Here is a 15,884-nt window from a genome sequence, read left to right on the forward strand (position 1 = left end):
TATGAAATATTTATATTATATAAATATAATATATATGTTTATATTATTTTTATTATATGAAATATATAAAATGCCAGTTCCAGTGGCCCAGGTCCAGCTGAGCTGTCCCAGGACACCATTGTCCCACTTTGCCACTGATTCCTCACTGGGAGGCTGAGGGGACCGTGGGGTGGGAGCGGCTGATCCTTCCCCGCTCCTGGTGGGATGTGCTATGGAGTCACAGAGTGGGTTGGGAGGAAGGGACAGTGAAGATCATTTGGTTCCAACCCCCTGTTGTGGGCAGGGATGCCTTGCACTAGACCAGGTTGCTCCAAGCCTTGTCCAACCTGGCACTGGACACATCCCATAGGGATGGGGAGGCCACAACCTACCAGTGAAAGCAGCCAGGAATTCCAGACGTCTCACCAGTGCACAGGTGAATGTCTGGGCTGACTCCAGGGCAGCCTCATAAAATTTGCAGTTAAAACATCTCCAAAAGATCCAAATTCCCTATAAATGCAAAGGAGTCTGTTTTGGAAAATACACTACTTTGCATCTCCTGCTTATTTACAACACGTTTGAGGTTCTTTATAAGTTACCCTTGTACTCAGGTGGGATATATGACTGCTCAAGACACCTGCTCATTTCTAGCATGAATTTTAACATCTGAACATCGCAGATTCCCAGACCGGGTTGCATTGGAAGGGACCTAAAAGCCCAACTCATTCCAGCCCTAATTCCACGGGCAGATACACCTTCCACTACTCCAGGTTGCTCCGAGCCCTGTCCAACCTGGCCTTGGACACTTCCAGGGATGGGGCAGCCACAGTTTCTCTGGGCAGCCTGTGCCAGGGCCTCACGCCGGTCACAAGGAGGATTTTATTCCCAACATCGCGCCCAACCCCGCGGACAGGGCGCTGAGGGGGCGCTGAGGGCGCACTGAGGGCAGCGCTTCCGCGCGGCTTCCCCGCGTGCCGTGCGCATGCGCCCTCCCCCCGCGCGTGCGCGTTGCGGTGGCGGTCGGCGCGCGCCGGCGCGGTCCCGGCCGGGCACATCCCGATCCCGATCCCGATCCCGCTCCTGCTCCTCAGCCCCATCCCGGGCAGTGCCGCCGGAGCCGCGGAGCGCTCGGAGCGGGCGCCGCGCTCCGCCACCCGCACACGCCACCTCCCGCAAGCCCGCGGGGGCAGCGCCGCCCGAGGGACACCCTCCGCGTTCCCCGGCGCAGGAAGTGGCCGGTCCCGCCCGGAGCGGGGCCGCGGCCGCCCCGCCCGCCCCCGCGCCCCGCGCGCCGCAAGATGCCGAAGAAGAAGCCCGGGCCGATCCAGCTGAACCCCGCTCCCGATGGATCCGCCGTGAACGGCACCAGCTCTGCCGAGTGAGTGTGGCCGGGGGGCGCGGGGCGGGCTGCGGGGCTGCCCAGCGCTCCCCGCGTTACCCCGGGAACATCCCGGTTATCCATCCTGATCCGTGCGCGGTACCCCCTGCGTGCTACCTACTCGGAGCCTCCGCTGCCGACTAAAGGGATGGGGCTGTCGGCGATAAACAAACTTCTGTCACATACGCGAGGTGGAAAAAAAAAAACCCGGTGGGAAAACAGATGGAAACTTGAATAACTCTCCTCTCCTAGTCCCCAATGGTGTCTGCTCAATTCTTAGCTTATATAATTACCCAGTAAGCGCCAAATTACACGTTTCCAGCAGCATGTTTCATCAACGCGCGTGTGGGAGAAATTACATTGGAAACCGCAGATTTGTAGAGAAGGTGTTTTTGTTTTGCTTTCCCTCTGTCCTTGGCGTTAAACCAAACAATCGCGAGTTGCAGTAAATCTGTTTTTCGGTGATTAACATGTGCTGGGGACGGCAGGGAGAGTGTGTGTGTGTGTGGGGGAAAACCTCTGAGCTCTTCTGGGTGCGATACAAACATGACGCTGTAAATGTGGGAAGGTCTGAGCCGATCGCGGGGACACTTCTGAGGGAGAAAATACCGAATATTGCACTGCTACATGTTGCTGATGAACCTCTGTTACATGTTGCCTGTGGGTGAGCAGGGTGGGCTCAGTCGCGCAGATAAAGCTCCAGCACCCGAAGTGTTGTGGAAGGTTTTAATTTGGGGTTAACAGGTCAGCGTTCACACCTTGATTTTTAGACTGAGGCGTTGGGCTGGCTCTTCGCTTAGCCCTGAAACAAAGCTGTGACTTAGAGGAGCAGATTCCTGTCCCTGTATGGTCAGTTCGGTGTCCTCTGGGATGTGTAAACTGAGCTCCGATGTGCTGAGGTACCACCCTGTCGGAGGGATGGGAGGCAGGATTGCAGGGAGATGTGCAAGTCCGGGGCTTGAAAGTGCACTGCAAGTGTCATTGCTCATTTTCAGGCAGGCTCAGAGCTCATTAAACCACCCAAACGTCTTAAAAAAATACCCCGACCAAAACCAACCCAACCACAACAGAAATCTAACCCCAAAAACGAGCCAACACCTCCCAAAAAATAAAAAATTCAGCATCTAGCAGCTCCAGCTGTGACCTTTCCAGCAAACTCTTTTGATGATTAACTGAGAGATGAGCTGTTTAAAAACTGTTCTTTGGCAGAAGTTGCTGATTGTATCTAAGCATTATGATCTGAATATTATGCAGCTTTTGTTCTGGATTGACAGGGGGAAAATACTGATATTTTATGTTTGCCTGTGTAGCATTTTCCAGTTGATTTTCTTCAAGGCAGTTGGGGATATGTTGATTTAGTCTTCAGGGATCCCTTTGCGTACTGGTTTTGTTCTATAGAATAAATCTGATAAACCAATCACTTGCTGATTGTGGTACCTGAGGTTAATCACCTCGCTGGCAATATATTAAATATCCTATCTCTCCCCTCAAGGAGTGTCATTAATTTTAAATTGCATTTCCATGTCTGATACTCATTTACCTGTTGGAAACCTTTGGAGACACATGGGAGTGTTGAGTCTTGTTTGCACAGATGAGCTGTCCTGCCTCATTTTCTGCTCAGTGTGTTGATCTGCCTGGGGGGCGTGTGTGTCTCCCAGACTTCTTTGTCATATGGAAGCTCTTATAAGCTTTTGCCAGGCTTAAGGATGTCCTGTATAGTGAAAAGAAGTAGCTTAGTGAAAGTAAATTCAGCAACCACTTGTCCTATAAACAGCCAGGATTAATTAATCCTGGAAATATCCCCTCATCCTGCTAATATTAAACCCTCACTGGGAAAGATCTCAAGCAGCAAAGAATAGTTGCATGAGAATTTGGAAATGTCGTTGGAATTAAGTTGAGAACAGTTTTGTTTTTTGTTTCCTTCATGTGTGAGGTTGTTTATTTTTCCCCCCCTCTCCTGCTCCGTGCTTTCCCCCTGAATTCCACAGTGGAGGTGTTTGTGCACCGTCCAGCATTCCAAGTATTCCGTGCATCCCTGCACTGCCGTATTAACACTTCCTAAAGCTCTGTGCCTGCCTCCACGAAATTTTTGGCTGTGTGAGAGCCTCCTTTGCTTCCCCCATAGACAAACCTGTTATTGCAAACGCTTCCCTGCTCCTTGGGGACGAGAAAGAATGGGAAGAGCTCCAATGACTTGGCCGAGGGACAGGAAGATTCCGAGCGAGGCGATGAAATTCCTGCCTGGGAGTGCGTGAAGGACCCGAATATCCCGGAGGAAGGAAGTTATTCAGGCCCAAAGGCAACGTTGGCACAAATCCAGAGGGATGTGGATGTGCCTCAGCCAGGGTAGTTCCACACTGGAATTTAGAGACTGTCACAGGGGGAAGGTTCTGTAACTTATTAACGCTTTTAGGAACGAATCCGTCTGATCCTGGGACTTCCTGGCACAAAGGAAGGGGAAAGGGAGGAAATGAAAGCAGGGCCTGGATGATTCAGGATGTCCTGCTTTCCATTTGTGTCCTGTCCTCTGTCTCATCCTTATTTGGTGATGGGAACTCCTTGACTGGAGTCAGACAAACTCACAGGGCTGTAAGAAGTGGGCAGGAGGTCTGGGTCTCATCTGCATGATTTTGTCCTCATTTTTATTTCTTTTTCTCTCTTTTCTCTCTTTTTTAAAAATTTTTCCTGGTAAGGTAGTCTAAAGGAGAGTTAGGGACACTTACAATTTAAATATACATTTAATGACTAAATTTTATATATCTATCTATATCTATATCTATATCTATATCTATATATATGAGGAATATAGAATAATATAATACAATACAATATAATATAATGTAAAATACAATATATAATATAATACAATATATAATATAATAATATATTAGGTAATAATATAATATATGAGGAATATATATCTATAGACACACATATATATGCACACACATTTAATATGCAATATATAATATAAATGTATACAATATATAATATACACAATTTAATGAAAATTTCCCGGTGTTTTTCTCTGACAACAGATTTTATTTATTAAAAGCTAAATTAAGTTATTTAAACTAATATATTAAATGAACTATTTAAGCTACTATATCCAACTAAAAACAAAGTTAAACTATTTGTACAGGATGTTGTGGTTTTCTCTGGGGCCTTCCAAATCCCTGGCTCTGCCCTGTTGGACAATGGAGGCAACTTAAAGAAAGATTTTCCTGTGCCTTGAGCTTCACTTCTGGTTTTCGACACTTCCCACGGAGAGAGCTGGACTTTGCTGCTGCTTCTGAGCCCTGTGTTCCTTCAGCTCATCAAAACCCAAGCTGACACTGCCCAGCTGCAGCTTTAATTTCATTCTGGTACTTTTGAGAGCTGCACGTTTATAATTGTGCAGAGATTCTGCACAGGACACAGGGGAAAAAAAAACAAAACAACCAAACCTGAAAGAAAATTGATCGAAGGAATAGTGTTTGGGCTGAACGTGCTGGGATAGTTTAAAGTCTAAATAACCAAAAAACAAAAAACCCCAGAACAAATCTCCACTTTATGTTCCTTTCAAACTTCTGGCTCCCTGTGGCTTTGAACATCTGGCAGTTGTCACCCAGTTCTTGTTTCTCTAAAGCCAAACCAGCCCCAGAAGTTGAAGCAGAAGCTCTGGAAAGAGGCAGGTTTTGAGGTGATGCCACTTTCTGTATTGCAACAGGTTTTTTTGTTCACATGAAAAGAAAAGATATTTATGTTATGTCATTCTTTAATTGCATCTTTAAAAGAAAAAAAAAGCCAAAGGGAAGGGTGATATTTACAACAAGAAATCTGATATAAAATGCCAGGGAAGATAAGTACAAGTAGGTTTTGAGCTTGCTGTGCATAGGCCACTAAATGCCAGATAAGGAAGCCTTAAATAAGATTTTATATCTTAAATCAGATTTTATATTGAGGTACATAATTTAGATGTTTTGTTGGGGTTTTTTTGCTTGTTTTTGCTGTTTATTCTGATTTAAATGCATTTAAAGAAGCCCCTGAATGGCTGGTGGGACCCCTGAGTGCAACTGCCTGCATTTGATGGGCAAAGAAAAGTTTGGGAATTGTGCAGAACCAGTTTGAACTTAATTTGCATCATAATTTGCAAAAAAAGCAGTTGCTTTCTAACTGTTCATCCTGCAGTTCTCGTGTTTTTCAGTATCTTTTTCAAGAGAACTTCAATTTGGGCTCTGTGGGAGTAGGAGGGACGCTCGTGTCCCCTCAGCTGTGGGGTTTTTGGACTGGGTTTTATGGTCTTTAAGGTTCCACTGGGGGCTTTTTCCCAGTGGATCTTGTTCCAAGAGGATTTGTCCTCCGTGGAGTGATTTTTTTTGGTCAGTTTTCTTGGGTGTGAGCTTGGGTGAAACAAAAGGAAGCTTTTCAGGGTTGTTAATTTTAGTGGTTGCTGGGTCACTTCTGCCTTGCTTCAGGAGGAGATTTTTACGTCGGGGGGATTTTTTCTTTGCTGTTATTTGATTTTTTCCCTCTGTGGAATTCCTTGGATTTCAGGGGAGCCCTTTGTGCCTGTGTGGAGTGTTCTGGAGAATTAGACCCTGGAATTTTATGACTGGTCTGCAACTGGACTGCAGTTGCATTCAATATGTACATAGAATTACTGCAAGCTTGTAAATATTTAAGAAAAAATTAGAAACTTTCTCTTTTTTAATCCCCTGCTAATGAAGGATTAGCCAAGCTTCCAAATACATGTGGTATGAGAGATATTTTAGATTAAAATATACTCCTGCACAGCTTTCTCTTTTAATGTGCATGAGCCTTCACTGAATTAGAACCAGCATTTTAATGTTACTTAAGTAAACTAATAGAACACGTGATCTCTTCTAATAAAATAATGAAAAGTGAGAGCCTGCAGCACTTCACTGGCTTCTTATGTTGTGCTGAGTGTCTTATGAGTGTGCTGAGAAAAACAAGTGTACACCACTAGTACAGGAATTAATGCAAGTGGCACGTTGACCTGTGCTGCTTTGGGCTGGTTTTAGGTGGCAATTATGGATGTAGGAAAGATTTTAAGGCATTTAATGCTGTCTTGTCATGTTCTGACAGTCATATTTAAGCATAGTGATGGTAATGGAGGAATATTTTTGTTATTATGGTGTGTATTTTTTTTTTAAATTGGCTTAGGAGAGTTAAATAAAAACCGGGTGTAAAAACGAATGCTGGGGAGGGAAGTGCAGCTGTAATTGTGGATCCAGCTGCTTTTCTTGTCCCTTGAGCTGATTCTGCAGATAGTCAGAGGTGTGATTTCACAACTGAAGGTTGTGCAAGATCCTGCTCCTTCTGCAAAGTCCCGTCCCCTCCTTGCTGGAGCTGCTTTTCTGGCACCAGCTCTCCCTGAGTCACATGGGGACGCTCCTGGCTGAGGACTCGCCCTCCAAAGAAGCCCAGCTGGGTTTTTGGGGGTCTGTCCTCTTGTTCTCACAGCAGCATTGGTGGATTTATCCAGGGAAATAATCCTGCTGGAAATGGGCTGTATTTTGAGTTAATTTTTCAGTGAGTTCCTTGGGAATGGCTGGAATGGCTCAGGGCAGGACAAGGCAGAGCCACCTCCTCTGGCAGGAGCCCAGGCCTTTGCAGGATGAAGTGACTGTACATTCCCAGCCTGAGAGACACTGCTGAGAAATATGGGAATTCAGTAATTACAGCCATTTCTGAGCAACACATCTTTTAATTGAATAGTCTCAAGTCTTTGTCTCAAGAGGAAGGAATTACCTGTGAGACCTTCCAGTCTTATCCATAGCCAAAAAAAAAGGTTTACCTGGTCCCTCTCAACCCCAACATGTAGTTGAATTATTTATGGGTATAACAACAGTGCTGCTGTTGTTAATCTGGGAAAAGGGTCTTTGCTTTAGCCCTGATTTAAAAAAACAAATATGAAAATTGTGGGGAATTTACACAAGACAGGACATACATCAGCCAGTCATTAGAGTGGGTTTTGACTAAATATTTGGTGTATACAGGAGAAACATTCTGCAATTACCCGAGGAAGGAATTTTCTATTCTCTATTATAAACCTTTTTAGGTACCTTTTAAAGGTAGTTTGTTCCCTTTCAATTATTAAATTCTAAATTTTCTAGTTAGAAAGCTCCTCCTGCTTTTTTTTTTTCTGTGTTACCCCTTTTACAGCTGCATGTGTTCTCCCCGCATTGTCCTGGGGGTTGACTGGGCTTTATACTGTGGAAATTCCACTGCCAAAACACAAAAATATCTCTTGGAGGAAGCAACATTTGCTGGCAACACCGTTTTCCAGGTGTCTGGTTATTTGGGGATCAGGTTCTTTCTTCCAAAGACTTTTTAAATTTCTTTCCTTTTTTTTTTTTGAGGAAGCAATGGATTTCTTTCTCTCTGTGTGTTGCTAGAAATTAGTAATCAGATGATTCCCGCTTTGATATGTGTTCAATATTACTCAGACAAAATCTTGATTACACTTTGGAACAAATGCACGAGGCTTCCTGCCAGTTGGTGCCCACGGGAACTGAACAACTGGGAAAGGCTAATTCAGTGCTCAGCATCTCTTGGCAAACAGCTGGTTGAGGAGCCCTTGGCATCCTGAGTCTTGTCTGAGCAAAAGGAGAGTGGATTCCAGCAGAACTCCTCCCTCCTGGGGACCTGGATTCAGCCTCCCCAGCAGGAAGTATCCACTGGTGTCCAGGACTGGGCAAGGGATGCAAAAGGAATAAGGGTGGAAGCAGATTATTTTACTGAGAACTGGGATGGAGATATTCCAGCAGTGTGGGATTCTTTGGATGAACAAGTATCTTCTTCAAAAATCTCCTTATGGCTTTTTGAAACAAACCCTTGAAACTTGCTGGCAACTCTTCTTTCTTCCTCACAGTGTTTTGGACAACTCAGCATTGTTCTGTGCTTTTCCAGAAGTTTTTTTTTCAGCGTGGTGGGAAGATGAGTTAGCAGGTTACAGAATACATTATTTTGGGAGAAAATGTTCTGTCTGGATATAGATGTGTGTGCCTTTACATGTGAATATATCTGTGTGTATTGGGACAGCATTGAGTGAAAGGTATTAATTTCTTCCACTGAAAGGCTGTGCTGAGGGATGTTCTGTGTTATGCAATCCAGCCTTTTAAAACATAGGCAAGGATCTAAACCAGCCATCCCTGGCTTTCTCAGAATCCCAGTTATGGGGGTTTTTTGGTGTTTTCTTTAGCCCATTCTGGGAGTTTCCTTTCCCAGTCCCTGGTGTGGGAATTGTGGCTCTGGATGGAGTTTGTGCTGCTCCCAGCTCAGCCCTTGCACAGGGGAGGCTCAGTTCTAATCCTGGCCTTGAAAACTGATCTTGTAACCTCATCTCTTTTATTATTGTCGTGTCTCTCAAAGGCTTTGTAACTACCACAGGAGAGAGCTGGGGAGGTACTGTTACCGTTGCTATTGAATGTATTTATCCTTTGCTCCTGTTATTATATTTGACTCCTAGTTCAGAGACATAAAATGGTGGAAGTGCAGGGATTGAGTAAATACCTCGTATCAGGATTTATAATTCTGTGTATCCTCAGAGCTGTGTTTTAAATTCCTGAGTTCATTTTTCAGTCCATAAGAAAATGTTGATTGCCCCATGGTTCCTTTATCCTGATGTTTTCCGGTGCTGGCTGGGAAAAAAATCAGTGGTGGGTGCACAGATATATATGAAAAAGAGATGGAAAACTTGCATTTCAGATTCTGGAGATTTGGCTCTTGAATTTCTTAACTTGAGATGACCAAGTTGATTTGGGTCAAACTTTGAATGCAATGCTCCAGCAAGTCCTGTGGAAGCCTTTTAACTCAGGAAAAAACCCACACCCCCCTGGTTGCATTGTTAAACACACAGAGCTCCCTGTGCCAAAGGGGGGCCCGAGCCCTGCTGGCACCTCCTGCTGCCACCCAGGATAAAGGGCTGCAATTCCAAGGGATGGCTGGGAACAGCTGCAAAAAAATCTGGCGGGAAGAGGCACCCAGGGCATGAATTTGTGCCACTCTGGGCAACTGCTGGCCAGTCACTGCTGGTGACTGTACTCTCTGGTGAGCTCTGTCTTCAATTCACATGTGTTATTTGGCTTAGTTAAGGAAAAACAGTCCAAAATATTTAATGGGGTAGCGGTTAGGCCAAAGAAAAAGAGAGGGAGGCTTAAAGCAAAGATTCTTCCCCAACAGCTCAGCCTGGAAGGAGTTTTTGAAGCTCAGAAGTCGTGTTGGTTGAAGACTCAACAGGAGACTTGAAGTCGTGTCACGTATTTTGTTCTTTAAAATACACGCCTTCAGCTTTAGAAAAATGAGGATTTCCATTGAATTAGGGCAGCAGGAGACTCTTTTGGGCAGAGCAATGCTTTTCTAACAGTTTTGTTTTGCATGCCTTTTACTAAGAAGTAGATGTTAATCGAGTGTCTGACTCTGGCTGGGTCGTTCTCTTCTCTGCTGGTGTTAAACCTCACGCTGTGCCCAGCTGAGTCTGTGCAGGGTGGAACTGGATGTTGTGTTAGATATTGGATATTAGGAAAAAAAACCTTTACTATGAGGGTGGTGAGGCCCTGGCACAGGTTGCCCAGAGAAGTTGTGGATGCCTCATCCCTGGAAGTGTCCAAGGCCAGCTTGGATGGGGCTTGGAGCAACCTGAGCTAGTGGAAGGTGTCCCTGCCCATGGAAGTGGGGCTGGAATGAGCTGGTCTTTAAGGTCCCTTCCAACCCAACCCAGTCTGGGAATCTGTGATGTTCAGATGTTAAAATTCATGCTAGAAATGAGCAGGTGCCTTGGGCAGTCAGGTATCCCACCTAAGTACAAGGGTAATTTATAAAGAACCTCAAACATGTTGCAAGGATTGTAAATAAGCAGGAGTTGCAAAGCAGTGTATTTTTCCCAAACAGACTCCTTTGCGTTTATATGGAATTTGGATCTTTTGGAGATGTTGTTTTAACTGCAAGTTTTATGAGGCTGCCCCGGAGTCAGCCCAGACATTCACCTGTGCACTGATCCGTGAGACTCCTGGAATTCCGTTTATCTTCCATGTGATTCTGTGAAGTGTTCTTGGTTCAAGGAGAAGTTTCCTCGGAATTTGTCTTGTTGCCCGGGTTTGGCACAGTCACGTAACATAGTAGTGTGTGTTCTCCAAAGCACACGGTGTCTTCATGTTCCTAATGCTTAATTTCAGCTCCCTGATTGAGGTTGTTCATGGAAATTATGTAGTGAAGTGCCTGCTTTCTTCTCTGAATTGACAGTTGTGTGGGCTTGGGGAAAGCATTACTGTCACTGTTCTGGAAAACAACCCCCAAGCCTGTATCCTCATGCGACAGGAGATCTGAAAGTGAAAGTGCTTCTTGATGCTTTCACTCGCTGCTAATTGTTCAGCTTGCAAAACTGATAGTAATTGCTTGGAACAGATATTTGACAAATTGCTGTTAAAAACTGTCAGATTTTTTTTTTCCTCCCCAGCACCACATTTTTCTTCTCTCTCTGTACTAGACTTTGGAGTTGAGTTACTGCTTTGCTGTAGCCTTTAGTGTTGAGTGCGTGATTAACTTATCGCTAACGGGAATTAAAAAAAAACCTCTTAGGGATGGAGTATTATCTGAATTAAGGATTTATTTTCTGGTTTTTTTAATGCCATTATGTACCAGCAGACTAAAGGCAGCATTTCTCTTCTCATTACTGGTTCAGAGAGAGCAAATATGCTCTAAAATGTTGTTGTGTCTCCTCCAGGAGTGTTTTCCTCAGTGCTGAGGTGGCTGTCCCCAAAATCAGGAACTAAGAAACCTCCTCTTGGCCTTCTGCCCGTGTTTGTGTGCAGGGTGAGGTTTGCTCATGATCCCAACTCCCTCCCCTGTCCCTGCAGTGCCTGTGTGTGATGTGCACGTTTACAGTGGTCAGAAATCAGGGGGGTTTGGTGCTTAAAAAGAAAGCCTGAAAAAAATCTACAATCAAACTTAAAGGGACCAATATGATGGGCTCAAAAAGTGACCTGGTGAAGGGTTGGTGTTTGTGACATGCCTTGTCCATCCAGGAGTTTGTGGATAAGACCCTGTGCACCTCTGGGATGCAGAGGATGGGATGATCAGAGCAGGAGTAACTCCAGGTGTTGCTGTGCATTTGCTGCCTCTTGCTGGTTTTGCCACCCAGGATTCTTTTTCCTAAGCATCCACCTCTGGCCACTGTCAGATGGTGAGGGACTGGGGGGAGGTGACACAATTCAAAGATCCCAGATGAGCTTCCATACAGGTGAGGTGGCACTGAGGCTGCAAAGCTCCCAAGTTCCCACACTGATTCTCCTTGGGAAACCTTCCTCACCTCCTCCAGCTGGCTGGATGTGTGTTCCCCCAGGATTTCCGATGGACAGGGGTGGAGGTGAGGTTTCCCTGCACACCCCAGGGGTTGTTTTGGGAAGGTGTGGTGTGTCTGTGTGCTCTGAGTGCTGCTCTGCCTTCTCTAAACCCCTGAGGTGACGGAAGTGCCTCGTGACCTGGAGGCCACGGCTCCCTCAGCACTTCCTTGGCTCTGGCAGCACTTCCTTGAGGTGATGTTGACTTCAGGATCCTCCCTGGTCAAGTGTGGGTGGAGATAATTCCTCCTCTGGGGCACCTGGTACCTGGTGCTGCACTTGGAGGAGGGAAAGGAACAACCAGCTCCCCCAAAAACTTGCCCTGAGTGTGTATTTTTTTTTAACTTCCTATTTCATGTGGCAGAGGCAGATCTGGCAGTGATTGTGTCTGAAGACACTGCACTTTCTCAGAGGTGTTGTGTGCTGGCTGTACAACATGTTTATGCATTTCTGCTGCTGAGTAAGGAGGTATTTACTGATGGTGTTGTGTGAGATTGCACAGTTTCTGTAACAAATGGGGAAAACAGCCCTGACCTCCCCGTGCCTTCATCCCTCTGATCCCTCTGGGAAAGCTGGATCCCATCCCCAGTGCAGCATGTTTAGTGTGTGCTTGGCTTCCAAACTGGGAGCAATAAATTAAATGCTGACCTGCTGCTGGCACAGTGGAGCCCTGAGCTGGTTTGATGATCTCCTGCTTTGATGGATCCCTGGCAAAGGCTCGGTGCCTTGACGGGGAAAAACACAACTCCAGGACTGCAGCAGGTAATGGGGATGAATTTTAATGGGAATCTTTGTCTCTGAATAAAAGTTTTATAGAAGATTAAGTGACTCCTGGTGCTCCTTCTGGTGCACACAGAAGTGTGCTGCTGCTTTGAGCTGCCAAAGCTTCCTGAACGTTTTCGTGGTGTCCTAGTGATGAGCTGACCTAAGGATTCCCTCTTCTGTATTTTGTATGTGCTTTCATTCAATTTGTGAAACTCAGTATGTAAGGATTTCTTTATCCACCTGTTTCTTTGTGCTTTACACTGCAAGTTGTGATGTTTTTATGTGGGGAGGGTCCAAATAACCGTCCTGGGCACCGGTCACAGGAGTGCTCTTAGAGTAGTTTGAGTTAAAAACTGAAACCTGTGAATTCCTACCTCCTGAAAATACTCAGAGATTATTACCACCACCAATTTTGATGACAGAAGTACTCTTTTTACTTACCTGTTTACATTTTAAATTGATTAATATTTAGTACTTCAAGCAAAGGACCAGAATGAAAAAAATCAATTCTTTCCTCGTGTCTGTCATTCAGGTGTCATAAAACTAATTCTAGTTACATTCTTATCATAAAAACAACCTGGAGATACTGTAGTTGGCTTCTGAATAGTGATTCTGACAATGCATTTATTGGGTTAATACCTTTCACAAAAAGCCTTCAGATTAATTTACTTTGCAGGTAAAGAAATTGGTCCTGAAAATCTCAGGTGAGATCTGAGAACTTCTTTGCTCGTCACCACAAGTAGTGAAGGTTTACCATGAGAGCTCAGAACATTCTGGTGATTTTTGCAGGTGGCCAAACTCTACATGGACAAACCTGGCGTGCTGAAATCCATGGAATCGATACTTTCCCATCCAGGAGAGCCTTTGGAATCTCTTGACTGGTGTTTGAGCAGGGACCCCAAAAATAATTGACACTTTCAAGCAACGAAATGCTTGTTTTTAGTGAATGCCAAGGTTGAAACAGGCAATTTATTAAAAAAAGAAGCTTTATCCAGACAAACATGAGACTAAAGAGATGTTATAAATGCTCCCTCAGCACATTTTTTTGTTAGTGAAGCAGCAGCATGAGGAGTGTTTTGTTCCATCACACCAGCACTGTCTGCTCCAAGTCATGTGCTCGAGCATCCCTGTGTTGTCTCCAAGGCCAGAAACCCCCTTGTGCTTCAGAGAAAAACTGAACAGTTGTTTTCTTCAAAGCACAGCAAGAAAAGCCTTGTTTCATCCTGGTTCTGTGTCTCTGGATTTTGATTTTTCCAAATGGCCAGCCCTGCCTTCCTCAGTAATCCCTAAAACAACAGCGAGTTCCTCCTCAAAACTTATTGTAAATAATGATAAAGGTGTGGGTTCTGTCTCTCACAGCAGTGAGAAAATCTAAGGTAAAATATGGAGTTGTTCTGCAATTTATCGTAGGAAAGTCAGGGGTGCTCAGCTTTGCTGCAGTTTTTATGCTGTGATCACAGTGTGAGGAGAGCTGGCTGAGCTCTGTCCTAGCAAAGACACCCTTCACTTGCACTTCAGGCTGGGATTTGTTGCTTCACTGGGAGCATTTGAGGGGCAAAAATAACCCGGTGATTGATCTTTCAGGTTTGCGTTTTTTTTTTTAATTTCAAAATGTGTCTCTTTCTTAATGCTTGATCTTTAAAACAGAGTCTGTAAGTCAGACTAACTTGATGTTCCTTTAAGCCCTGCTTATCTCCGCGGGGGAATTTCTCATCATGGATATCTAGGATAATTCTTGTATGATTATAAAGGTATTTATTTAAAAGTTTTTTAGTGGAGTTTAGGGTTTATTTATCATTGTTCATGGAGAATCAACCTGACCAGCACCTCCCTGGGTGTCCCTTTGTACAACATGGTTTGAAGTTAACATTAAAATTATAAAATCATAACATTATAATTATAAAATTCTAAATAGAAATAGTTTTCTTGATTACTGGTGAAATTTAGTTTAATTTTTTAATGGGAACTACTTTAGGCTCCGAAGAAGTGGATTCTTTCCCTCAAGTTTTTCATCCTAGCAACACTGTATTCCCTGGGAATGTTGCATTAAATTTGGCAAAGCAAAACAGGTATTTGCTGTTAAATATTTACTCTTGCAGCAAGTTATTGTTGCAGTTGGAGGCAGGAAGTTTGCAGCTGTCATACTGGAGTGAAGTGTTTCCATAGGAACTGAACTTATTAAAATCTTCCTGGAAAAACTGAACTTGTGTTCATAGTCCCAAATTTAACTGCTGTTAAAGGTTTTGTACTTCTGTTTTGTATTGCTTAATGATGTTAAAACTGGGTTTCCAGCAGATGTGCCCTTAAACAGAAGGAAAAATAAGCTTAAAACCTTTGGGCAAAAGACTTTCATGTTTTTAGTGACTTGTGTTTTTAATGAGTTTGTGTTTGGCTGCGCTCGATGACTTTTTTACTAAATAAGAAGCTTCTGAATGAATTATTAGTTCTGTAGTTACGTGAAAATCAGTAGATAAAACGTTTACCAAGCCCTGTAGGAAATTACAACACAACCTTGAGAACACACAGCTAAAAATAGCCTGGAGTGCTGTGCAGGGCTTCAGGAGCTCAGCTCAGAAATGCAGAGTCATTAAGGCAGTTCTGGAGGGAGTGAAAACTCCACGTGGATTTGGACAGAACCTCAAGGATGGGGAAACTGGATATCACGTGTTTGTCATTGCCTTCTCTGGAATATAACACCGTTTGCCTAAATCAGAGTTGTAATAACACGTCTCGTGGTCCTAAATAACATATTGAGGTGCAAAAATCCGGTGGAGTTGATACCTGACCTCAGTGCTCTGTTCCTCTTCCTCCAGCACTGCTGGGTAAGCTCAGCTTAATAATCCTGCTGTCCTTTCCCTCTGGTGCAGGACAAATTTGGAAGCCCTTCAGAAGAAGCTGGAGGAGCTGGAGCTGGATGAGCAGCAGCGCAAGCGCCTCGAAGCCTTCCTGACCCAGAAACAGAAGGTGGGGGAGCTGAAGGATGATGACTTCGAGAAGATCAGCGAGCTGGGAGCAGGGAATGGTGGTGTGGTCTTCAAAGTGTCCCACAAACCTTCTGGGCTCATCATGGCAAGGAAGGTGAGGGCCTCAAAACCAGCGGCTTGGGGCCGGTGTTTGTTAAGGAGGCTCTGAAATGTGGGGGCTTTAGTTGGAGAAATAAGTGGTGTTGACACACAGAAATGACTATTTAATGCCTCCTTTCAGAGAATTTGATGCATTTCCAAAAGTAGGAAAGGTTTCACTTCCTTATCTTACCTAAATTTCCCTGGTTTTGGGGAATAGTGTCCCATGTGTTAGTCATGAAAGGGTGGGCAGTTGTCCCTCTTCCACCACTTCCCTTTCTTCCCTTTCTTCCCTTTCTTCCCTTTCTTCCCTTTCTTCCCTTTCTTCCCTTTCTTCCCTTTCTTCCCTTTCTTCCC

At 44.6% G+C, this 15,884-nt stretch overlaps 1 protein-coding gene across 1 annotated transcript in view; it reads left to right on the forward strand.

Annotated features, from left to right (window-relative positions):
- The first annotated feature begins 1,062 nt into the window (after window positions 1–1,062).
- The window catches only part of MAP2K1 (mitogen-activated protein kinase kinase 1), a 32,574-nt gene continuing 17,752 nt past the window's right edge, over window positions 1,063–15,884 (forward strand). Inside the window, exons 1-2 of the mRNA XM_027688349.1 lie at window positions 1,063–1,357; window positions 15,333–15,543. Of these exons, the coding sequence (XP_027544150.1) occupies window positions 1,278–1,357; window positions 15,333–15,543 (291 nt within the window). The 5' untranslated portion in view covers window positions 1,063–1,277. The remainder of the gene's footprint in view (window positions 1,358–15,332; window positions 15,544–15,884) is intronic.

This window comes from Neopelma chrysocephalum, unplaced genomic scaffold, assembly GCF_003984885.1.
Source record: "Neopelma chrysocephalum unplaced genomic scaffold, ASM398488v2 Primary Assembly neopelma1_75, whole genome shotgun sequence".
Lineage (NCBI taxonomy): Eukaryota > Metazoa > Chordata > Aves > Passeriformes > Pipridae > Neopelma > Neopelma chrysocephalum.